Consider the following 24,343-nt stretch of genomic DNA (forward strand, 5'->3'; position numbering starts at 1 on the left):
ATAATTTAAATGAGTTACTATGTGCGTAAGATGGGACAAAGTCTTTTTATATGTTTAGATTTAGATATAGATATGGTTTTAGTTCCTTTAACTTCTTAAAACACCTAATAATATTATTATTAGTAGATTTTTATTTTAATAAATACATTCAAATTTTAATTTTGAGTTTTTTATTTTTATTTTTATAATTTTTTAATTAATAATTTTAACATTGATTCTTAGAGAAAATGTTAACAAAACTCGATAGATATATATACTGAATTACTGATTAAGTGATTATTGGCTACACTGCTGGTCTAGGTCCCAGAGCTAGAACGATACTCTTTCTCACACGCATATTTTGACTCTGACATTTCCCTTTAAAAGTAAAAAAAACTGAAAACCATTTCTATATTTCACCAGTGAAAATGATGGGAAAATTTGGAAAAATAAATGTAGTATAGTTAATTATTTACTAGCAGTTTGAAAATGGTGGCAGCCCTTTATTAATTTGTCAGCGACCATGGATAGCAACCGTATTTAATCTCTTCCTTCAGCTACCAATTAGGAAATGACATAGACATATTCTATGCTCAAAGCCTCCGTATTTAATATCTTTAGAAAATGGATCAACTAATATCAGATGCTTATCCTTTAAATTACGCACACCCCATTTTCAAATCAAATTTTCGGAACTCACTAACAAAGTTTCCGCCACCTTTGACAATGCTACTTTGTTAAATTGCCGACCTGACCATGACAAAATTTAATGACATGTATATAAAATGGTGACTGTCTATTCCAAACAAGAAAATTTATACAACATTCATTCATTAATCTTATCTTTTTCATTTGGAACAATTAGTACACGTTCACACTTCACACTAGTGAAAATTGCTATAACAGTTTTGAATTTCTACAAAAAGCAAAAATAATACTTAAAGAAGAATCACAAACCCTTTTAGTACTTATTCATCTAGCTAGTTTATCACTTTGTTACATCATCCAATATATTAAAAAAAAAAAAAGAATAAGATATTAACAACCCACAAAGCTAATGTGTTACATAATAAATCAACCAGAACAAAAGCTTTTACGTACCTAAGGTGGAAACTCAACTGCAGTCGACTTCACGTGAAGTTGATAGCTGAAACCCGTTAGATGATTGACTAAATTTTCATCTCAGCTATCAACTTCACGTGAAGTCGACGACTGCACCTGAGTTTCCACCTTTACCTAATTGTCAGAACTTATGAGAAGTTCAAAACATGGTACATTAATTGTTCTATCTCCTTACTTAGGATTGAAGAAGCTAACATTAACACCAGTATCAACAATAACATAGATGCTAGCTGCAACAAGAAGGGCACTAAGGCACATCCCTAAGATCCCCAAGAACCAATTGATACACCAAGAAGGACCAAATTTCTTGGGCTTCTTAAACTTGAGCCACATGAAGGAAGGGTATGCCAATGTCACAGGCAATGAAATTCCTCCAATCAAACCTGCCAAGCTTGACAAGAATGGAATTGCAACAGCAATGAAGAAGCAGATAAACCCAAAGAAGATCCTGAAAATTACCCTCAGCCACCATGGGCACGGCTGCTTCTTCATCTTTACGTAATTTGATTCCATGTCATCAAAAACCGGCATGCCATAGATTTGGAATGAGCACAAACCATTGATTACTACGAATAAACTCGTCAATCCCAGCACAAATCTTGATACGTCATGAGAATGGAACATGTATAGTGCAGTCAGCATTCCTCCCGAAGGAATCTGCAAAATTCATCACCAAAATATAATTATAAAAACAATCCCGCTATGCTACTAACAATATTTCTGCCAACTTTTCCCAACTCTTATTTATAATTGTATTTAATAGAAGTATCTTTGTGAATGTGTTTAATAAAAATATCTTTTTTATGACTGTGTTCAATAGAAGTGTCTTTATAAATATATTTTCTGAATGTATCTCTTTATATATGTGTTTAAAATATAATAATTAATTATTATTGACAATAAATTAGCAGATAACATGTTGGTATCCTATACTTTTCTTTATAAAAATATTATTCTTAATTAATGGATGCTATTAATTAATTATAAGTATAAGATATTTATGAGCGGAATAAATTATAATTACCATTTGGCCATAAGCCCAATAGCCGCCAATGGATAGGGGAAATAAGCATGCAGCAATGAGTGCGTATGAAGCCTTCACTCCTTTCCACATTGGCACGTGCGATGGATGCTTCTCGCTTGAAGGCATAGTGGCCTGAAATAATTCAATTATTTATTAATTGAAGAAAATTCTTCAAAAGATACATACATACATACAAGTCCCTATCTAACAACTCTCTCAATAATTCATTGTATTCACACTACTAATCCAAATTTTCTTCTTATTCATTTCTGGACCATTTCAATGCTCATACATGTAAAAGGATAAAAGTCTTCCATTAACTTCAACATTCTCTGCGTGACTCACAATTAATTATTATTATTAGGTGAAAATTCACTGTATAATTATTTTCATGGTCTCACGATTCTCAACTATTAACTTCACATGAAAATAACTGCATAATAAAGCAAGATAATTATGATATGTACCTGAATTTCGAGGATGAGATTATGTCCCCTAAAAGCAAAGGCAACAATCCCAAGTGCATTAAGAATATTAAAAGCATCCTTAGCACTGGTTCCATGCCTAACAGGATTATAGTTAACACGAGGTAGGGTACCCTGAGCAACAGAGGTGATCCAAATGGCGGTACAATACCCTACAGCAGTGACAGCACCAATGAGTGAAACCCCAGCAATGGAGTTCAAACTTGGCAACTGGGACAACACCACTGCCACACATGTGAACACTAGGTACCACTCTACTGTGGTCATGGGCTTTGCGGTGCACGTGGTCCCGCATATGATTTGGTAGAATGTTCTTGCTGTTGATGCTCCCAATATTATTATGGTTGTGCATGTCCCTGCTGATAGGTATATTATTGGAAACATTGCTAGCACTTTTCCCAGTCTCTCCCCTGCAATAATAATTCATATTAAACATTATATTATTTGTTACCTTATGCAAAGAATTTCATCTTATAATTATAATGTTATGAGTAAAAAAAGTGATTATATATTAATATATTCAACTAAATTACTTAGAGAAAAATCTAAAATAGGCCTGACAATTATCTCGAAAGACAACGAGATCCTTGATAAAAAAAATCTCAATCCAGCCTCTGACAATTACTTCGAAAGGACAACGAGGCTCCTGTGCCAAAAGAAATCAATGTTGTATTTTTTTGCACAGAGGCTAATCAGTCCCAAAAATAATATCAGGGGCCAGATTGGATATTTTTTTTCTTGAAGGTCTCGTTATCCTTTCGAGATAATTGTCAGGGCCGGATGGAGTATTCACTCAATTACTTAACATAACACAAACTCAGGTGCAGTTGACTTCATGTGAAGTTAATAGTTGAAAATTGTTAGATGATAATTTAGTCAAATCTGTTATCATTTTTACATGAAATTAATGTCATCTGAGTTATCATAAATAAATTTCATACCAAATGTAGCAAAACAGAGTTGAAGGTATCGACTGAAACGAATTCCATGCTCCACAGATTCGTGAAGATGCACCAACAACCATAGAGTGTATAATTGCCATACAAAAGCTACACTCAAACTGATTATTCCCCATGTCCTGCATACAAAAAGATTAATTAATTTTCTTTGTTATTAATTAAAAAACTTATTAATCAAAGATTGAATTAATTAATGAATTACTTACCAACCAAGAACAGTGAAGGAGAAAGGAAGAATAAGAGCCTGAATTCCAATCCCAGAACAAAGAGTATGAAAAGCAGCATAGAACTTGTTTCCATTCCTTGATTGAGTGATTGGAAGCCAAGCATCATGAGGATCAAGCTTTGTGAACCTGAGTGCTTTCCTCACAGGGCTTCCCAAAGGTGTGATAAACCTTGGTGTCAAATTTGAGATCCTTAATGGTGTTCTTGGTGTTCTTGGTGTTCTTGGTGTCTTTGGTGTCTTTGTTTTACTTGTTGTAATCCCATCTACTTCATCTCCATTCTCTGAATGCAGAAGTGGTGACCTTGTTAGTGATGGTGAGTGAATCTGAGAGGGTGGACATGAAACTGGTGGTGATGACACCATTGGTGTCCTTGTTCTTGGTGTTATTGGTGCTGAACTTATTTCCATTGTTTTCTTATTAGCTTCATTTGTAGCCATAGCCATCTTTGTTTTTTCACCCTCTCTGGCTATGTCTTCTAATTTGCAAGCACCCTTTCTTTTTTTGTGCTATTGTGTTTGTGTTTGTATGTGCATGTATTTATATACATGTAACTAGTTAGGTGGTTGATATTGTGTTCAATTATTAATGTTAATTGAGGCTATGCAAATATCTTGACTTGGAATCATGGTATTTCCACATTCCTTTTTTGACACAACTTCTCAATCTAAATAGTACATCATGCATAGTTGCATACATTCAAAGATTAGAAAATAAAATAAAAAGTATTAGTTTATATTTTTTTATAGGTTAGTCCGGCTCATTCTTAATTAAATATCTTTTATTTTTATTAAATAAATTTTATTTTTTTATTTTTTTTATTTTATCTTTATTAGTAAGTTATTTTTTAAGGAACATTGCACTTCTTTTTTTTTTTTAAGCGCATTAGCATTTTCAATATGACCCATAATATTTATTTATTTATAAAAGTATATCTTAATCTCTGTGCTATTTATGTTCTAAATCATTTATTACTTTTCAGTTTTATAAAATGCATGTATGTTTATATTAGTCGACAATATAAGTACGAGGAGATATTAATGCAGCTATAATAAATCAAGAAGTCTTATGTGAAACAATATATTATATTACTTATACACTTAAGTAGTGAAGTTGGTGTTTATTCAGGCATTTTGTTAAATCTGAGAGTAAAAGTAAAAGATCACAAAATGGATAAACGAGAGATAAATAATATTAGGTGATATAATTAGAGATACCAAAAATTGTTTTATGTGTAAATATATTGTTATTCTGTATAGTATTATATTATCATATTTGAAGAAAATTCAGTATAATTTAGTCAAAAACTAATAGTACTCATGTTTATCGAGTTAACATATTTAAAATTAATTTATTAACTAAAGAAATCATGTGTTAAAAGTAGTTCTATATATATAATTATAAACCCATCCAATTAGCATCCGAAATTGACTCAAATTAAAGGGGGATTACAGTGGTTATATTTGAGACACTGTCTGGGCTATGACCAAATAATTTAAGCAGAGAGACTTTGACCAATTAGAAACAAAAAAAAAAAAAAAAATTAGTTGTCACCCAACTTTAGAATTGGTCATTTTTTCAAGCTACCGAATTAAGAATTGTATGAATTGCAAACGTTAGATTACAACATGTTGTTATTTTCCTTTTTATTGCTTTCATTGATTATTTTCTTCTGGGAGAGAAAATTTTCATTCGATGGCGCAACCTTTTGCATTAAAAATTGTATTTATTGGGGAGAAGAATTTCAATTTGCAACACCTAGTCAACAAAAAACACCCAATAGGGACATGCATGTAATTAGTTTCATCCATCACCTCTCTTAAGTCTTAAGTGGCCAAGAAGTCAACAACCGTGTGGTAGGCTAGTAGCGGTGGCTGCTGGGGGTTTATGGAAAATATGGCAAAAGTGAAGGGCCAAAAACAAAATCATCATTTTCAAACTATCAACTACTAAGTGTCAGACTTTATGTGGTGTGTAATAAGTGTCGTCAAACATTAAAAGTTAAAATCATTCCCTAATTATAGTAGATTCAACTCCCTAACTAAAAGCATTGTCCAATACATTACTAGTTTGTTGGTGTGTATATTTTGGTTGTCATGATTTAATTTTACTCCGTCCTTTAACTTTTTGAATCGAAACCTTTTACGCACAAATATGTAGAATATTCGTACTTTTTAAATTATCACAATTAAATTAAGAGTACTACTAAAAGAAAATTAAATATTATCATCTTTATGGTATTTTTTGAAGCATCAGCCATCATCAAAATGAGTAAAAGCCACTGAAATTATAATTTGTTTAGAAGTAGGTCAATTTGCCTCGGTTTAAATAATTAGCAAGTTAAATGAGTTTGAATTGAGTGAGTATGGATTAGCTAATCTGTTTTTATTTATTTATTTATTTATGTGATATATAAAATCAGATACCTCAAATGAATTGGAGAACTCTAATCTTAAATACAAGTACATACACCTACACACTTCTCATATACTTACCAATTTTTTTCTCCTCAAATGCAGGAGGTAAGAGTTGAGTCCAAGACCTTTGAGATGGGGAGGGGGTGGAATGCCGTATGAACTAAGACTCATTAGCAGTAGATAGAATCCTTAAATGTGTGTGTGTGACATAGTAGCTAGAATTTCGATTTAACTCTTAAAATCTTCCGATATTACGATTTTAAATGAGTTTATCGATTTTACGAAATTTGTACTAAGTCTAACGATTTTACGATTTAAATCTTGTAAAAATTTTATGCTTTACGTCTTTTATTTACTTTTTCGATTTCACGTAAAATCTTAATTTTCTCTACCTAGTGTGAGTAATGTAATAGCTAAAATTGGAGGCTGTCCGATAATTTTAGTCTATTAGTTCATAGCGAAGCTCAGCTGGAAGGACAGTCTAACATACTTTGTATGTAGGCTGCTCCAACTCCATTTCCGTTCTCCATCAAAGAAGATTTGCTAATGAATAGCTTATATTTGACTAAACTAATAGGCCAATCAGCATAATAGCCTTTAAGGCTATCGAAGAAGAGAAGAGCTAAAATGTATCTACGCCATCACCCTTATGCCGTAGATCGGGCCCAGCTAACGCGTGAAACACTCCGCCTCTAACTTAAAAAAAACCAATGAGGCTTTTGTTTTACAATTTTCTTCTCATGTTTTTGGACCTGTAATTTTCTTCTCCTTAAGTCCAACTAGAATGAAGAAGGCCCAATTTCGTAAGCTCTCACTTAGCCCAGCCCATGGAATTGGGGGACCACGAAGGTCCTCAACTTACAGGTTCCACATTAGACTGTCTCCAACACTCTCATTACAGTACCGACGTGGCACCTTGCGTTTTCTTCGGAAAAGAAAGACACCAAAACTCAGGAGAAGGAAGGAGTAGAAGACAAAGCAAATACGCATAAGCTACGTATATGCATAGCTTCTCAACCGTATGTGCTTCTTCTCTTCTTCCCTGTTTGGATTTCAGTTCACAGCAAGTGTTTAAACCTGTAATAGTTCTCTCAGCTGAATTTTGCTTCCATTGCTCCAATCGACTATAAAATCTTGGGGCTATTAATTTAGTGTGTTCTAAGTTTTAGTAAATTTGATAAACTTTTGTGCCCAGTGCAGTGAATGTTTCACTTAGTATACCTCTTTTTATGACATTGCATGCCAATGATATAGTTATGTAACATCAATAGTCAGATGAAGCTGAAAATTGATTAATGTTGATAAAAACAGCATTTGAATAATCATTTCAGAGGTAGTAGTAGTAGTTTAATGGGAGTGATAAAGGATGGAACAATCTCAGGGGTTCTACCACAAAATCAGGGATTTGTGGTCCATTATCCTGGGTATCCATCTACGGTTTCTCGTGCCGTGGACACTCTAGGTGGAATCCAAGGCATCCTTAAGGTACTAGACAAAATTTATTAATATGGTGATAATTTTGCTAATTATGGTACTTACTTTCTTTTATATTGCAACATTGGCTCATATTTTGTAATTTATCAATGAGATTTGGTTTCTGTGTGGATTTCCACTTTTGTTATGGTCTGTGTGGTGACATTTGTAGGCTCGCAGTTCGCAATCAAACAAACTAGAGCTCTGTTTCCGCCCTGAAGACCCGTATTCACATCCTGCATTTGGGGAGCTTCATCCCTGCAATGGTTTTCTTCTCAAAATATCCAAGAGAAAACTTTGCAGTGAGCATGATGCCAAAGCTAATGGAAGTGTGCCTGGAAATATAACGGAAAATGAGAGGCAAGCTGATCAACCAGAAAGTGAGGGATTAACTGAGGATGATAAAGTCGAGGAATGTATATCTGCAGATAAAGAAGCAAACCTTTGTGCTGATGTTGTTGCTCATGTTTCTGAGGCTTATCATTTTAATGGTTAGAAGTTCTTAGATGGGCTTGATTTTGGTGATTTCATGTGGCCACCATGTATATTAATTAGCTTTATAGAACCTCAGAAGCAAGTTAACTTGTTGCTTTTGTTTCCTATTTCAATATTACACAGGAATGTTTGACTACCAATATGTTGTTCCTGTTCATGCGGAAGTTGCCCAGAGGAAAAAGAGAAATTGGTCAGAACTTGAGGAACCACACTTCGGTGAATATCTTAGTTTCAATATTCTGTTATTTAAACCTGGTGTTTTGATGGCTTTTACCAAGTTAGTAGTGTGTGTTTCTGTTCTGTCATAGGTGAGGGTGGTCTTATGGATGTGGATCATGAGGACATTATGCTTATTGTGCCTCCACTTTTTGCTCCGAAGGATATGCCAGAAAATTTAGTGTTAGTTTCTCTCACTTTCATTAATTCTTATATTGAGAATGAAAAGTTGGCATTCATTTTGGGATCAGCATGGGTCTTGCTAATACCATAGTTGTGTATGATCATACTTTATAAATATGAGGAAAATGATGGCAGTTCCAATCATGTGAATAGCTTTAATCTCTTGTATAACTTGTTGCCTACCTTCAGAGATCCTTGTCTTTGTGTTACTCTTCAATGAGGCTTTGCGTTGTTTCATTTCTGTAGCTTATTCCATTGTTTCTGTAGTTTGGGGTGTTTAGGTGACAGACAGAACATGCCATTTCTTAAATTGAATTTTTTAAATTCTCATATCTTAATATCTTTTCTCAACTGGTGGAGTGGGAGGTGCCAATGAGGTTCTTAGTTCAGCTATGTTTTTCCTAGCACTATGCTATATTTTCTGATTAATTATCCAATATCCATAAGCTTTATAGTATATCATTTTCCCCAGTTTTCCTTGTGAAGTTTCAATTGGCAGTTTCATCTTTCTTTAACTTCAAAGTGAATTAGTCTTCTTTATTTCAGCTTGAGACCACCTGCTACATCAAGTTCAAAAAGGAAACAAGAGGAAATTGTACAACCACATCTTGAGGTAACTTTAATTTGATATAATCACTTTGACTATCTATGGTTACTCATCCTACTATCTATAAAGCTTAAGTAAGAAAGCTTACTCATTGCCATGTGTGTACAGATGGACACAGAGCCAGTTCTTGCAATTGGTTTTGACATTAAAGATATCCTTTTCTCAGGTGGTAGAACCATTATATGTAGATCTATTGAAGTTGTAGAAATGTCAGTATATATCGATATGGATATTAAACACATTGAAACAGTTTTCATCATAGCTTTGCATGGACCTGCAGATTTTTCTTAAAGAAGTATTTGAATTACGTGCATGAAGTAAGCCTTCTGTAATGTAAGTTTATATTAGGCCAAAGGAACCACTAGCTGCTTCCTGATTGGAGTTCGAAATTTACATGTTCTGATGTCCGCACCTTTTTAATACCTATCCTGATTGTCGCCGGTTATGAAACTGCACTTCTGTGGATCTGGTTTTTCTTAGCCTTCTTACAGGTTCCTAAGATAGTGAATTGGGAGGAATATATACCCCAAGGTTCAGATCAATGGGAGTCACAGATGGCTGTCTCTAGAATGTTTGATGAGCGACCTATTTGGTCCAAAGATTCATTAATTGAACGCTTGCATGATAAGGGATTAAGCTTTTCACATGCCATGCTTAGAAGGTGACTTACCCAAACTCTGCTGATTACCTTTCTAACTTGCAGCAGTTGAATTGCTCGAGCTTGATGAGTAGGCATTGCCCTTCTGTTCTCACTTCTTGTAGGCTTCTATCCAGAATTTCTTACTATTTTTCCAGTGGACCTTTCTTAAGGTTCTGGATCAAGAAAGGATATGATCCACGCAAGGATCCCGATTCTCGCATGTGAGACTTGCTCTTTTCTAAATAATCTGTTGGGAGAGTTAGATATTAATAATCATTTGCGCTCAAAATGTTGGTCCCTGCATGCTATAGTTACTCAAATATCTGGTGGGTTTCTTGTTCCTTCTTTTCTTTTTTGTTTTTGGGTAGTACCAGTCTTCCAACACACTAAGGTCATGTTATTTTTTTAAACCTTTCATAAAAATGAAATGTTAGATCAATTAGGAATAATGATTGGAATCTTGAGGAATCTAGAAGTTTGTCTGAGGTTTTATCATGATCAACAAAAATTTACAGAGTTACCCAGTTTGGTGTTGCTTTATTTGCACTTCATAACATATGGGTTCCATTTTCCTGAAGAGGGAGATTAGATATTATTAACATTTAACTATTAAGTTTATTTATCTCAAAGGAATTTTTATGGTCCATAGACAGGAAGATTAATTTTTTATTATTTGTCTGCTCTTTTGGTATTTTCAATGCCATCATGTTTAAAATTCGATTTGTGTTCTTCATTAACTTCAGTTCATTGGTTATGTTGATCCAGAACTGTGATGTCATAAGAAGAATAAGGATGTTTGAATACTAGTTTATGGTTTCTATTATGACGAGAAAGTATAGTGTTATACATATAAATCAATGTTCTCTTAACATACCTGTAAATGATTTTATTAAATTGTTTTTGGTTTTCTTAAAGAATAAAACACTGGGTCTTTATTGAATATGTTTAGATGTTTGAATTAGCAGCTATCAAAGACTTGATTATCGAGTACCAATCCCATTACGAAGTTACTGTGATGCTCAATCGGCCAATACGTAAGTTCTTTTCAATTTTTCTTTGTTTTCCTCTTGTTTTTCTATGCTTGTTTGTGTGTGTGCGTGTGTGTTTGCAGACTTACAAACAATCTCATTATTCTCATGCCTTAACATATCTGTTTTCAGTATTTGTGGTTATTATATTTCCATTTGTGTTGTTTTGCTCATTTTTATTAAGACTATTTTCCTCCTGTAGATCAAAACATAGATGGGGGGATATATGTGCCTTCCATGCTTTCCCTTGCAAGTTCCAGACATCTTTACAGTTATTCGAGCTTGTTGATGATTATATTCAATCAGAAATAAATAAACCTCCCTTGCTGGCAGTTTGCACCGTAAGTTTCTCAAACTATCTCAGATTTTATGTTGAACTACATGTCATGATGTCATTGCCCACATCTTTAATAAGAGATAGGTCTGCTTTTGATATGTTCTTAACATTTTCGTCTTATTTTTTGGCATGAAGTTAAGTTTTATAAATACTATGGGGATCCAGAGCTGCCCTTTATTTTTCCGTTATCCTTGAATGACAGAGATAGATGGGTTACTCTATAGATTCCTTTTTAGTTCTGAAGATTTCTGCTTTTGAGTTGATTAATATATGTTGATTAATATAGTATCACTACCATTAATGTTTGAAGTTACTGTAAGATATTCAACTAGGTTTCTAATTTGTATGCATTGTGAGTATGAGTGTTTTAACTCAACCACTCATTATCTTAAAAGTTTTTATAGACACAAACGTTTGATTGGATGACAATGAAACTCATTCAAATTATTTGAGTTGCATCTAACATGCTAATTTCACAGTTTGCAACTGGATGGTTTACACAAAACATGCTCAATTGTATTAGACAACGTATCATGGTGAGGTTCCTATCAGTATTCCCAAAGCCTGGTGCAGAGAATTTACTCAGATCTGCCACTGCAAAGTTTGAAAAAATGAAAAGGGACTACAGTAAGATTGCCACAAAGCCTGAAGGGGAGGGTAGTGAACAATCTAATTTAGGTTACACTGTCTCTCTTTTCACAATTCTTTAAATTGATATTGCATTAGTAATAGAGTCAACAAATGACTGCATTTGGTAACTTACGCTTTTCAATACGTCTCTACATAGAATATGGTTGTGTTTGTAAGTTGTAGCAAATTCTACATAACTTGTTATCTAATATTGTATGAAACCAAACAGGAAGAAGTCTTCAGTTTGATTGAGAAATTATTGATATTTTTTTAAGAGAAATTATTATAATTTTTTGTGTGGAACATATAGGTTTGGAAGAGAAAGGTGAGGCTGACAATGTTGATGATGAAGAAGTAGCAGCAGCTGAGGCTAATAATAGTGATGAAGAATGGGATGCTTATGAAGAACTTGATCTGGTAATTCTTATTTATACTCTCTGATTTTTAAGTTTTTCTCAATAGATTATATCATCAATGGCTTTTGACTTTTAATTTGTGCTGTTGACTCTTGTTGTAGGTTGGAGATTGTGAAATACCTCTGCCGTCTCATTCTAGTATCCTTTTATGTGAACTCTAATTTTTCATGTTTAATACTCAACTCTCATTATTGCTTATTGCCTGACACCGGTTTAATACGAAAGATAAATCATAGTGCACTACCATTTTCTTCTAATGTCATGTTTAATATATATAAGTGGAAGATGTTGTGGGCACTTTTGAGTTCCTTTATAATGATTAGATCTCAGCATGGAGAATCTTTCAAGGACTCATTTACAGGATCTTTTTGTTAGCTTCCCCTCCAATGAAAATGACAATAACAAGGCACAGGAGATAGGAAGTGATGAAGAGTATCAGATATACCAGGAAGACAGTGACAAAAACAACTCCGATGAATGATTGCTGCTGCTATATAAAATTGTCAGATGCACGTATCTCCTAAAATAGTTTTCCATGTAAAGCAGTAGAGTAATAGAAAGAATAATGGCAACGTGGCTTTTGTAGAACACATGAATATGAAGAATGCAGTATAGAAAGAACTCAAATTCATGCACATATACCACCAATTCATCCCTTTTAAACATTGGCTCCACTTCCACCTCTTCTCCTCCCTCACCTTCACTGTCACACCACCTCCTCCTCTTTTCCCTCTCTGCCTTGTCTCTTCGAGCTCGACAGCATCCTCTGATGGAGGTCAGAAACGGTGGTAATGGATATTCTTTTAAGCGAGGCGTGGAAGCAGAAGAGGGTGGTGGTGAGAAGTGGTAGGGATAAAAATTGAGTCGAATTTTAAAAAAGAGGAAGTACAGTAAGCCAATAGAATAGTTGTACAATGTGTACAATGAAGGTTTAGGGATGTCTGATTCAGTATTTGAGATATAACCATTAGTGTTATCTTTTTCTATCAGTTTAAACTTTTGGAATGAGTGGTTTTATGACATAGTATCTCTTTGGTGAACTCTAAAATTAGCTTAAGTTTTTTTAAATATTGTACAAATATTTCATTCGCTTTCTAGCAGGATTCTTTTAAAAAATGTAAAAAGCGTTAAGACCAAAAAAACCTTATTTAATCTAAAATTTATGCACTATTGAAGTTGAACGTGATTGGAAGAGAGAGAAGAAAAGAAAAGGTTGGCACTTGGCAGGTTAAAATCAAAGAAGCTGAAAATTCCACTGATTCACCAAAAACATGTCCACTATGAACGAAGAAGATAACAAGAAGAAGGAATCGGTGGAATGGTTAGCTCTCCCAAAGGAACTATGGCCCCTGATATCCAAACGCCTAACCACCACCGTCGACCTCCTCCACTTCCGCAGCACCTGCTCCACCTGGCACTCCTCCACCCCTTCCTCTCCCACCGCCACCACCACCACCGCCTTCCCCCTCCTCCCTCCTCCTCCCGACAGCAACATCAAACTCACCCTCTTCGAAACCAAACTGTACCGCATCCACCACCCTTCCTCCTCCTCCTCCAAAGGATGGATCATCCTCCTTTCTCACAACGATTCCTTCCCTCTTCGCATCTTCGACCCTTTCACGAACTTGCCACTCTCTCTCTCACACACAAACCCTCCCCCCTTCGTTTCCCCCTCCCACTTGAATCTCTTGAATTTCAACCTCCTCGACCTCCTTCAATCCCATTCTCTTCACCACCACACTCATGACTTCCAACTCCACTTGCTCCAACCCTTCATGCCTCTTCCTGAAACCCACAAAGCTATTCTCTTCCCGAGTTTGACTTCCTCCGTTGACTCCCGCAAGTTGTTCGCTCTCTACAACCACGGCAAGCTTCACGTTTTGAAGATCGGCGACCACAATTGGACGATTCTCGATGACCCCAACTGTTTCGATGACATGATCGTCCACAATGGTCAACTCTACGTGGTTGACAAAGTAGGTACGATTTCATGGGTGGATAGTGAAACCCTAAAATTGGTTCAATTCTCGCCAATGCTGTGTGGTTTGGGGAAGAAGAAACGGTTGGTGGAGTGTGGTGGGTGGCTCTATGTAGTTGACATGTACATAGAAGGTGAACCCGACAGCCCTTGGGACATGTATTGGGAGGTCGTGGATGTTAAGGTTCATAGGCTTGATGAAGAATGGGGTAGGTGGTTGGATGTTAAGGATTTGGGTGGCTATTCTTTTGTTTTGGGTAAGATGTTTACTTTCTCTCTTTTGGCTCAAGATTACTATGGTTGTGAACCCAATTCTCTCTATTTTTTCTCTGCTAAAAGAGCTTCTTCTTTCACCTTGAACGATTCAAGGTTCAAGCTCCCTAATCGCTTTTGGCCTTGCCCATCTCTCTTTCAACGCAAGTTCAATTTGTAAGTGCCTCAACTCTTGTTGGAAGCAGAAGCTGTATCTGTTAAAGCCTATTATTATGTCATTCATAGATTGAAGGTTACAAATTTGTAAATCATTATTATGTCATAACTGGTTTATACTTCTGTGGGAAAATAATTGATTCTGCATCACCAAATATTTTGCTCGCCTGCATAGAGAAAAAGATTGTTTTACCCCATAATAAAAAAAGCATGATTGATACCCTAACAATTTTCAAGGTATTTTGGAGTTGGCTGATCATTTTAATTAACCTTCTTATTATCCACTTGGTGAAGCTGAAGCCTGGTTAGAATTATATTTTAAAATGGAAAATGTATTCATAGTAGTGTAATAGGTGAATTGATATAAGCATTTAATTTTAATGTAAAGTAGTTTTATAGGTGCATCTGCGTGAATGGATATATATAAATGGTGTGACATTTTTTCTTCTATTGACATAAGTATCCAGGAGTTAAACCCTAAAATGGTCTCTGAGATTTACAAAATACACCGATTTAATCCCTGACTTCCCAATTGCACTAATTAAGTCCTCCAGATTGAAAAAAATGTATCAACGTGGTCCCCCTCATATTTTCCGGTCATATTCTTTGCCGGCGGGAGTGACGTGGCGAATGAGTGCCACGCTGGAGTGTCTAACGGATGGTTGATGTGGCAATTGAAAGTTTAAATCCCAATTTAGTCTTTGATCCATTTTTGAACCTTGACTCAAAAGTAGCGCAGCACTTCTTTGTCTTTATCATCATCTTCTTCTTCCCTTTTTCCCACTCTTCAAACGCATCCTCCATCCCCTTTTTCACATCCGCCTCTTGTTCCTCTTCGTTCTCACCTAAACTAAACCGCACTCACTCTTCTCTTTTTTCTTATTTTTTTTAATGATGTCTGAATCCCTTCTCTGCGTAACCGAAGACCTCCTCGTTCGAGTCCTTCACCACCTCCACTCCGACGCCGACCAAAAATCATGGCGACTCGTCTGCAAGCACCTGAACCGGGTCGAATCCCTCACCCGAACAACCATTTAGATCCTCCGGATCGAGTTCCTGCTCGCCCTGCTCCAAAAATTCCACAACATTTAGGAACTTGACCTCTCCCTCTGCCCGCGGATCGACGACGGAGCCGTCAAGGTTATGCTGAGTCAGGGATCGCCCGGTTGGACTCGGGGGCTTAAGAGGCTGGTGCTGAGTCGAGCCACCAGTTTGGGCCACTCGGGTCTGGAACAGCTGGTTCGTGTGTATCCCTTGTTGGAGGCCGTTGACGTGTCACATTGTTGGGGTTTCGGTGATAGAGAGGCTGCGACCATTTCGTGCGGCACGAGGTTGAGGGAGGTGAACATGGACAAGTGCTTGGGTGTCATTGATATTGGGTTGCCAGGATCGCTGTTGGTTGCAGCAGATTAGAGCACCTCAGCTTGAAGTGGTGCTTTGAGATTTCTGATCTTGGCGTTGACCTTCTTTGCAATGAGTACGAGAATGAGCAGGAAAGAAGAAGAAGAAGAAAATGATGATGAAGAAGAAGTGCTGCGCTACTTCTGAATTAGGGTATAAAAGGGGATCAGGGACTAAATTGGGGTTTAAACTTTCAATTACCACATCAACCAAGCATTAGACACTCCAGCGTGCCACGTCACTCCCGCCGGCAAGGAATATGACCGGAAAATATGAGGGGGACCACGTTGATACATTTTTTTTCAATCTGGAGGACTTAATTAGTGCAATTGGAAAGTCAGAGACTAAATTGGTGCATTTTGTGAATCTCAGGGATCACTTTGGGGTTTAACTCAAGTATCCAGTACAGTTTCCTTTTTTCTTCTTACAGTCAATTGCTTCATTGTTTCGTCCAACCCCATTGGAATAAATTCCATTGGTTCGAGTGGATTTGCATATTTTGCTGTAACTACTAGTAAGTCATGAACTAGTTTCCTCACACTATTATTAGATTTAGCGCACCCAAGACCTATTGCGCTCAATGCAATAATAGTGACTGAGTTGTTTTATTTGTATGTTAAACACATTTTGAATATGATATTTATTTGGGCAAATCACTTAATTAAATCAAGAAGAGGAGAAATTTACACAAATCAGTCAAATGAGAAATTGGTTCATGAATCAACCAATGGACAAATCTATATAGTTTGAATTAGGTTATTTCGAACTTCATCTACATGTAATTCGAATAACTGTGATTCGAACTACACACACCCACTAATTCGAATCAACCTGATTCGAATTACACACAAAGTAATTCGAATCAGGGTGATTCAAATTACACCCAAGCACGAAACCCTAAGTAATTCGAATTTGGCTTACTCGAATTACTCATTTTTTGGCTCTAGTAGTAATTCGAATTGGGGTGTTTCGAATTACACTTGATTCGGCTATAAAAGGAGTTCGAACCAACCTCATTCGAACCACTTTTCCATTCTCATACCCCACCAAGTCCCAGAGAAAACGACCCAGATTCGCTCCAACAAAGGCTCGAGCAGGATATTCAGCCCATGGGGGACGATCTGGACAGACTATATCGTTTGGATGGAGTTGCTCATATAACCGGGGTCATCAACGACGAGGTTAGTACGTAAATTTTTTTTTAAAGTAGGATTAAGTAACTTATTCGTTTGTTTATATACGTTATGTTAGTGGTTTTGGTGGTAAGTAACGTTGGTAACATTTTATGTGACTGATTTTTTATGTTTTGTTAGTGACAATGTATGTGGTTTTGTTAGTAATTTTGTTAGTTGGTGGTTTTGTTAGTGGTTTATGTTAGTGGTTTTGTTGGTGGTTTATGTTAGCGGTTTTGTTAGTGGTTTTGATAGTGGTTTTGCAAGTGATTTATGTTAGTTGTTTCAGTTAGTGGTTTTTGTTAGTGGTTGGTTTTAGTGGTTTCTGTTAGTGGTTTTAATTATCTTATCCATCATATGTGCAGCCCCAGCGATGCATCTCGAGCATGCGACGGCAGCAGGGCATGCGACTCGACGAGAGGTACGTTCCGTACTTGTAGATGGAGGGATTATACCATCTTGCGAGACTGAACGAGAGATGGTTCAAATTGAATGAGCCCCTAGTGAGTGCTTTCGTCAAGCGGTGGCATCCGGAGATGCACACATTCCACATGCCGTTCGGGGAGTGCACGATCACACTGCAGGACGTGGCGTACCAGTTGGGGTTGCCGGTCGACGGACGTTATGTTAGTGGTTGCTTGACGGATTTCCAGACATACATCCAGCCTGGCCGTCCAGCTTGGGTGTGGTTCCAGGAGTTGCTTGGTGTGATACCTCCTGCGAACCAAATCCAAAAGTTTGCAGTGAATTGGAGCTGGTTCCAGGAGACGTTATGTCATTGGTGTGTGTTATTTTATCAGTGTACGTTATGTCATGCTTTCCTAAGTAGATTACATCGACTGACGTTTAAGCCTAACATAAGAGTATACTTAAGAAACAGAACACATCGATTAATTAAGTACGCACGCTAAAGACATCACATTAAATTAAACAACATCTCATAATTAACAACTTCAACTAACAACCCCTAATACAATGGAATGTAAACACAAAAGTGGTAATAAGATAATAATTAAGCTAACAATAATCCTACTCATCTCCCCCAGTGTGCCTTGGTCCTCCGACCTGTGGACAACTCCGACGTGTGACCGAATCTCCTATCCTCATCCCGATGCTGAGTCCACAATGAATACTCGATCTGGTTCGTCCACTCACACATGGCAGGATCTTCAGACCGCAGAATATCAAACCAGTAATCGAATTCCACCTCAGTCTTAGCATAAGCTGCATTCACAAGAAGCCTCCTTGCGTCCTTACCCTTGAAGGTCAGGGCGAAATTTGCTGCCACATGTCGAACACAGAATGCACGGTAGGCTGCTGGAGGTAGCCAGCCTCCGTCGGGAGCCTCAAGCACAGCCTTGATGCCGTTGTGCCTATCTGATATGACCAACAGACCCGGTTGCGGGGTCACATGCTGCCGGAGATGGGAAAGAAAGAAGGAACAGGACTCCGCATTCTCACCCTCAAGCAGTGCAAATGCAACAGGCAGTATGTTGGAGTTTACGTCCTGTGCAATCGCGACGAGCAACGTACTCCCATACTTACCATACAGGTGGGTGCCGTTAATACTCACCAACGGCTTGCAATGCCGGAATGCCTCAATACATGGTGGAAACTTCCAGAAGAGCCGGTGAAAATAAGCTTGCGAGTCGTCAACCTGGCCCCCAACTCGAACAGGACTCGTCCTAAGGACTGCAACAGTACCAGGTATCGTCAACTGAACTCCTAACACCCACCGCGGGAGCTCATTGTACGACTTATCCCAATAACCATAGATGTGGGCAACGGCCTTCTACTTCGCCAACCAAACCCTCCTATACGTCAGCCTGAACCCAAAGTGTGCCGCCGTCGCATTCAGGAGCACCTTGATGCTGACGAATGCATCAGCTCTAACCATTGGCATGATAAATTTCGAGATCACATGACAATCCAGACTCCTGTGGTCGCTAGAGATGGACGTCGCGAGACACCTATGTGGTCCGTTGTACCATTTTACCTCCCAAATACCCTTGCGCTGCCGGAGACTTAGCTTAATCAACCATGTGCACCCATTCCAAAACTCATAACACTTTTCAACATACCGACGATAGTCAGACTCCACCACCTTGTATTGTTCCCTACGTCGGATGCTATACGTCTTCACACTTAACACAACCTCATCTTTATCCTGAAACTCTGTCAGACCTGCAGACCCCTGGCCATCTCTAGCACCAAATCCAGCAGGCTCCCCAGGCACCCCCTCCTGTCTCATGGCATCCAAGTCCAAAGATGAAAAGTGTGAAGGGTACTGCTGTGTGCCAGAGCTAGAACCACCTCCAGGACCAGCTGGCTCACTTGCTCTAACATCATCGCCACTGTCATCAGCAATGATATCCGGCTCCACATCATCATCGTCAACATCATCCAGCAATGCATCGTCCAGACCAGCCAGTGCGGCACACTGTAAAGAGGTCAGCACAATATCCCCTATTCCAACCTCTCCGCCTCCACTACAGTTGAGATCAACAGCAAACGACGGGGAGGCGACAGGCTCGACCGGAGGTTCATTCACAAGGACGGACGAAGATGCACCAACAGGTCTGGAGCTAGAACCAGCTACCGTGCCTATAGTGTGGGTATTCCGGTTCGAACCCCCGAGCTAGATACCACATCAACGAACTTCGCCAATAGTTCAGGTGTCCTAACCTCAGGAAACTGCCGACGACAATGAAACATGACCTGCAAGTCCTCATCACTCCCGATCGTAAAACAATCATACTTCACGATTTCTTGCAACACTGAGATCGGAATGCGATAGAAAACTTCTTAACCCATTTCACACCTTGCAGACCAAGCTTCTGTAGTACAAAATTAACAAAGTCATCATTGCTTGTCGTAGGCCTCATGAAAATACTGAGAGGATCCCTATCGGTGAACTTCACACCAGATCGTGCTTTCCTCTTAATCGTTCCTCTGTGATGAACCAATACTACAAAACTCTCCTCACTAGCCATTTTCTCACTCTAATGAGATCAATTAACGTTCACACCATATTTATATACGTCTGGCCCTGTATAATTTGAACCAGTGTAATTCGAATTACTTAGAATTGCGTGCTTGGGTGTAGTTCGAATCACCCTGATTCGAATTATTGTGAGTTTGTAATTCGAATCAGGTTGATTCGAATTAGTGGGTGTGTGCGTTTGTGTGTAATTCGAATCAGTATGATTCAAATTACATGGAGATGAAGTTCGAATCAAACTAATTCAAACTATATAGAAATACGAACTGGTTGATTCATGAACCAGTTTTGGATTTAGCTGATTTGTATAAATTTCTCCTCCCCTTAGCTTAATTAAGTGATTTGCCCTATTTATTTGATATAGTTGTATCTTAAGTATTTAATTGTCTTAATACAAATAAAAAATATTTTAAAATATTTTTTTTCTGAAACGTTTGGATTCATTCAAATATCATCATGTCTCATGTATCTAATATTATCTTTATTTTATATTGTTCCCTTTTTATTGTGGAATTTTTGTATTTATAAAATAAAAAAATTATTATTTTTTCTAACATGACTTTTGGACTTTAATTCCCCAAATACGATTTTTTTTTTTTTTGTATTTAAGTAAGTTCGTCGAATCCCCAGCAAACTCTATAAAAATTAGCAAGTTCGCCTAACCCCCGACGAATTCCCTTTTAAGTTTTTTCAAATCGGCGTTTTTATTCCATTATCATCATCTCCAAATAGTATATAGATCTACAAGCAGTATATAGAAGTACACAAAAATACACGGACAACAAGTATGACTTCTTCGAAAATTTTTTTAATTATAAATTAAAAAAATAAGCCATATTTAACAATGGCAAGTATTGTTATCGTCTCTAGGTACACCGAAATAAGTCATATTTAACAAAAAAAAATTATAAATTAAAAAATAATTATTTCCCAAAAATAATCCACTTCAAATATATCATATTGGAAAGTTAACAATGGTAACCATTATTATCATTTCCAGAGTAGATAAGAGTACACAAAAAGTACACGGGATAACAATCCTTGTTATTTTTGGGAATTATATATTTTTTTAATTTATAATTAAAAAAATTCTGATTAAATATGGCTTATTCCGGTGTACCTATATATTTTTAGAGACGATAACAATAGTTGCCATTGGTAAATATGGCTTATTTTTTTAATTTATAATAAAAAAAATTCTTGAAGAAGCCATGCTTGCTTGTTGTCCGTGTATTTTTGTATACTTCTATATACTGTTTGTAGATCTATATACTATTTGGAGATGATGATAATAGAATAAAAACGCAAATTTGAAAAAACTTAAAAAGGGAGTTCGTCGGGGTTAGGCGAACTCTATAAAATTTATAGAGTTGGTCGGGGGTTAGGCAAATTTGCCAATTTAAAAAAATCGTATTTGGAGAATTAAAGTCCAAAAATTATGTTGGGAAAAATAATAATTTTTTTTTATTTTATAAATAAAAAAAATCTTTTTTATTGTTTACAATTGGTTTCTAACTTTCTATATTTTAACCAGTACTTTATATAGTTATCAAAATTAAACTGGTAATCAAATTTGTTAGATAAACTATCGGATTACTGAGTTATTGGTTTAATCGGTAAATTACAAGTTGAATCGATTAATTCGGTCGTAATTAAATAATTATATAAAATTTTATTTTATTTTTTTATTTCTATAATAAATATCTTTTTTTAGTTTTATTTTGTATTCAATTAATTATTATTTTTAGATTTTAATAACTCGTCAATTAGTTTATATTTATTATACTCTTCAAATATTTACAAATTTATATTTATTATACTCTTTAAGTATTTTGTTAAGTATCTCAGAAAAGTAGAAAATCACACCTTAAAAACTAGCTAATAAGGGGAAAGAACCATTCTCCTTTAAATTTTAGATTTTTACTTTAGAGGATAAAGTGAGATCTTTCACCATTAAATGTTTTCTCTCTTATCTTTTTTTTGTCCCACTTATGAAATAAACGGTGATAGATCATACTTTATCATCTAAAGTAAAATTCAAAATTTAGAGCATCCAAATCCCTCTCCTTATATACAACATCAAGCATCTCATACTACCCGACGTGGGATTTTGAGCACCCCATAATACCCAAATTCCTAACATATTTATAGAAAAATAAAAATAACAATCATATAAAGAAAAACTATATTGTAGTTAATAAAATATTATTTTTCTTAAAATTTATAAATATAATTTAATTTTATTTACATAATACATTTAATAAAAATTATGTACAGAAAATAATATTTTTTCTAACTTAACCGGATTTGACGAATCGGTTTTAATCAATTTTGAACAACTTTGACTGAATTTTATTGCTTTGGCTAAGTTTGACCGAATTAATTGTTTAACCAATTCAAATGATAACCCAATCCAAATTAATAACCTGATGATCGGATTCGGTCGGACCAGATTTGATAACTATGATACTTGGAATCAAAAGATCATTTTAATTTTAGCTTAATTTTGCCATCCAAAATATAATTTAGTTTTGTCACAACAACTCTTTAAATGATGCTTTATGAAGATTATGAAGAAATGATATGCTACTTCCAAGATTCTGTTTTCTTTTGATATGAAAGACTACTACAATTTGTATGAAAGACTAATAGAAAATTCATTCTGATTCTGTGCTAATTATGATATACAATACATTCCATTAATTCATATAAATGAGAGTATAAACGTTATACTAACAATAACAGGTCAGGTCAGGCTTTGCTCTTAACAGGTTTGGCCTGTCATGTAGTTGATTGGCCTGAGTATGGCATGCAGCTTGTTATAGACATTTTTCAAAGTACTAAGTCTAGTTTGTTATTCAGCTTGGCCTGACTTGAAACCTGTTAAAAGGCCTGCTAATTTTTTTTTTACAAAAATAAAAATATTATTTTAAAATATATTTTTTAATAAACATATTTATAAAAAATTTTAAACTTTAAAGTATTTAAAATATACAAAATTATTTATAATTAAATATAATAAATTTAAAATATCTCATTATTTTGTTAATAATAAAAAAATTATTTATAGGCCTGACAGGCCAGACCAGACTAATTAGTGAGCCTAGACATCGCCTATTAACATAATAAGGCCTTTATAACAGCCTGAGCCTGTGCCAATTTTATAACAGGCCAAGCCAGGCTACAGGCCCCTGACAAGCCGCCTGATCTTTTTCCACCCCTAACTAACATTAATAATATAAGACACGTTTTTGTGTTTTTATTACTTTTAATAATAAGCCATAAAATTAACGTTTTTACACATTAAAAGCTATAAAATAATTTGAATTGCAATGATCTGATGAGCAGTTTTGGATTGAATATTATTGTCTCTCAAACATTTCTAATAGACTATCTATACATGAACGAGTTAAATTGATACAAATTTAAAATCACCTTGTATTGTTTCGTTCTGTCTTTGTTTTAGGTTGTCTTATATAAAATGGACTTACAAGTTCATCTTCTCTTTGTTCTTTCAGGCAGGAGAGTGTAGAGATTGAAAAAATTGTTAAAAGGGCTAGAAGCATATTAAATTGCAATTTGTTAAGTGTGGATGGGTTGGTTGGGATGCAATCTCATGTAGAACAATTGAAAAACCTTCTTAATTTCAACTCTAATAATGAAGCTCGGATTGTAGATGTTTGTGGGATGGATGGAATAGGAAAGTCAACACTTACTAGAGTGGTGTATGGTAGAAACCCTTATCAATATGGTGCTTGTTGTTTTGTTGATGATATAAGTAATGTTTTTCATGAAAGTGGTATAGTTTCTCTACAAAAGTATTTTATTTGTCAAATTACGAATAGAGAAATTTCAGATAATAACTATATTACATCGTCAAAAGGGTCTGATTATTCTAGATAATGCTGATAATAAAGATGAATAATTACATCGTCAAAAGTTATAGTAGCAAATAGTCAATTGTTACGATTTTTGATAAAAGTACACACAACAAACTATTATTTGTAACTGTAAGGAACTACTATGGTATAAGATTCGTTTGGAAAATTTTAATAGTAATTTTTTTGAATTTTTTTATGAAAAATAGTAGTATTAATATCTGTTATAATTTTTAAAATTAAATTATA

General features: G+C 35.7%; 3 protein-coding genes across 12 annotated transcripts; 2 read left to right on the top strand and 1 right to left on the bottom strand.

The window, feature by feature from the left end:
• Nucleotides 1-793: 793 nt before the first annotated feature.
• On the bottom strand, nucleotides 794-4,433 carry LOC107642529 (lysine histidine transporter-like 8). Of its 2 annotated transcripts, XR_015883615.1 has the most exons (6): nucleotides 3,776-4,348; nucleotides 3,552-3,688; nucleotides 2,593-3,020; nucleotides 2,126-2,257; nucleotides 1,216-1,758; nucleotides 794-1,080 (listed from the first exon to the last, which is right to left on the bottom strand). XR_015883615.1 is itself a non-coding variant. In XM_016345919.3 (5 exons), the coding sequence occupies exons 1-5, from the start codon at nucleotides 4,237-4,239 to the stop codon at nucleotides 1,273-1,275; spliced, it is 1,647 nt and encodes a 548-aa protein (XP_016201405.1). In that variant the 5' UTR covers nucleotides 4,240-4,433; the 3' UTR covers nucleotides 794-1,272. The 2 variants fall into 2 exon arrangements, 1 of the variants encoding a protein (XP_016201405.1); XM_016345919.3 differs by having other exon boundaries at nucleotides 794-1,758; nucleotides 3,776-4,433.
• A 2,680-nt stretch (nucleotides 4,434-7,113) lies between these two features.
• LOC107642530 (uncharacterized) lies at nucleotides 7,114-12,871 on the top strand. Of its 6 annotated transcripts, none has more exons than XM_016345921.3 (15): nucleotides 7,126-7,229; nucleotides 7,542-7,695; nucleotides 7,856-8,174; nucleotides 8,302-8,394; nucleotides 8,487-8,577; nucleotides 9,124-9,190; nucleotides 9,293-9,335; nucleotides 9,674-9,845; nucleotides 9,947-10,045; nucleotides 10,790-10,858; nucleotides 11,055-11,193; nucleotides 11,669-11,867; nucleotides 12,130-12,236; nucleotides 12,337-12,373; nucleotides 12,559-12,871. In XM_016345921.3, exons 2-15 carry the CDS (start codon nucleotides 7,561-7,563, stop codon nucleotides 12,714-12,716), a joined length of 1,728 nt encoding a protein of 575 aa, XP_016201407.1. In that variant the 5' UTR covers nucleotides 7,126-7,229; nucleotides 7,542-7,560; the 3' UTR covers nucleotides 12,717-12,871. The 6 variants fall into 6 exon arrangements, with proteins under 6 accessions (XP_020978509.1, XP_016201407.1, XP_088344680.1 ...); XM_088488554.1 differs by having other exon boundaries at nucleotides 7,146-7,289; XM_088488552.1 differs by having other exon boundaries at nucleotides 7,160-7,229; nucleotides 7,522-7,695; nucleotides 11,669-11,846.
• LOC107642531 (putative F-box protein At1g65770) lies at nucleotides 12,708-23,779 on the top strand. Of its 4 annotated transcripts, none has more exons than XM_016345924.3 (2): nucleotides 12,708-13,120; nucleotides 13,337-14,797. In XM_016345924.3, the coding sequence occupies exon 2, from the start codon at nucleotides 13,507-13,509 to the stop codon at nucleotides 14,644-14,646; it is 1,140 nt and encodes a 379-aa protein (XP_016201410.1). In that variant the 5' UTR covers nucleotides 12,708-13,120; nucleotides 13,337-13,506; the 3' UTR covers nucleotides 14,647-14,797. The 4 variants fall into 4 exon arrangements, with proteins under 4 accessions (XP_016201410.1, XP_088344683.1, XP_088344682.1 ...); XM_088488557.1 differs by lacking the exon at nucleotides 12,708-13,120 and adding an exon at nucleotides 17,581-18,094 and having other exon boundaries at nucleotides 13,394-14,470; XM_088488556.1 differs by lacking the exon at nucleotides 12,708-13,120 and having other exon boundaries at nucleotides 13,396-14,470; nucleotides 14,583-14,797.
• The last annotated feature ends 564 nt before the right edge of the window (nucleotides 23,780-24,343 follow it).

Source organism: Arachis ipaensis, chromosome B5 (genome assembly GCF_059453495.1).
Source record: "Arachis ipaensis isolate K30076 ecotype BB chromosome B5, ASM5945349v1, whole genome shotgun sequence".
Taxonomy (NCBI): Eukaryota; Viridiplantae; Streptophyta; class Magnoliopsida; order Fabales; family Fabaceae; genus Arachis; species Arachis ipaensis.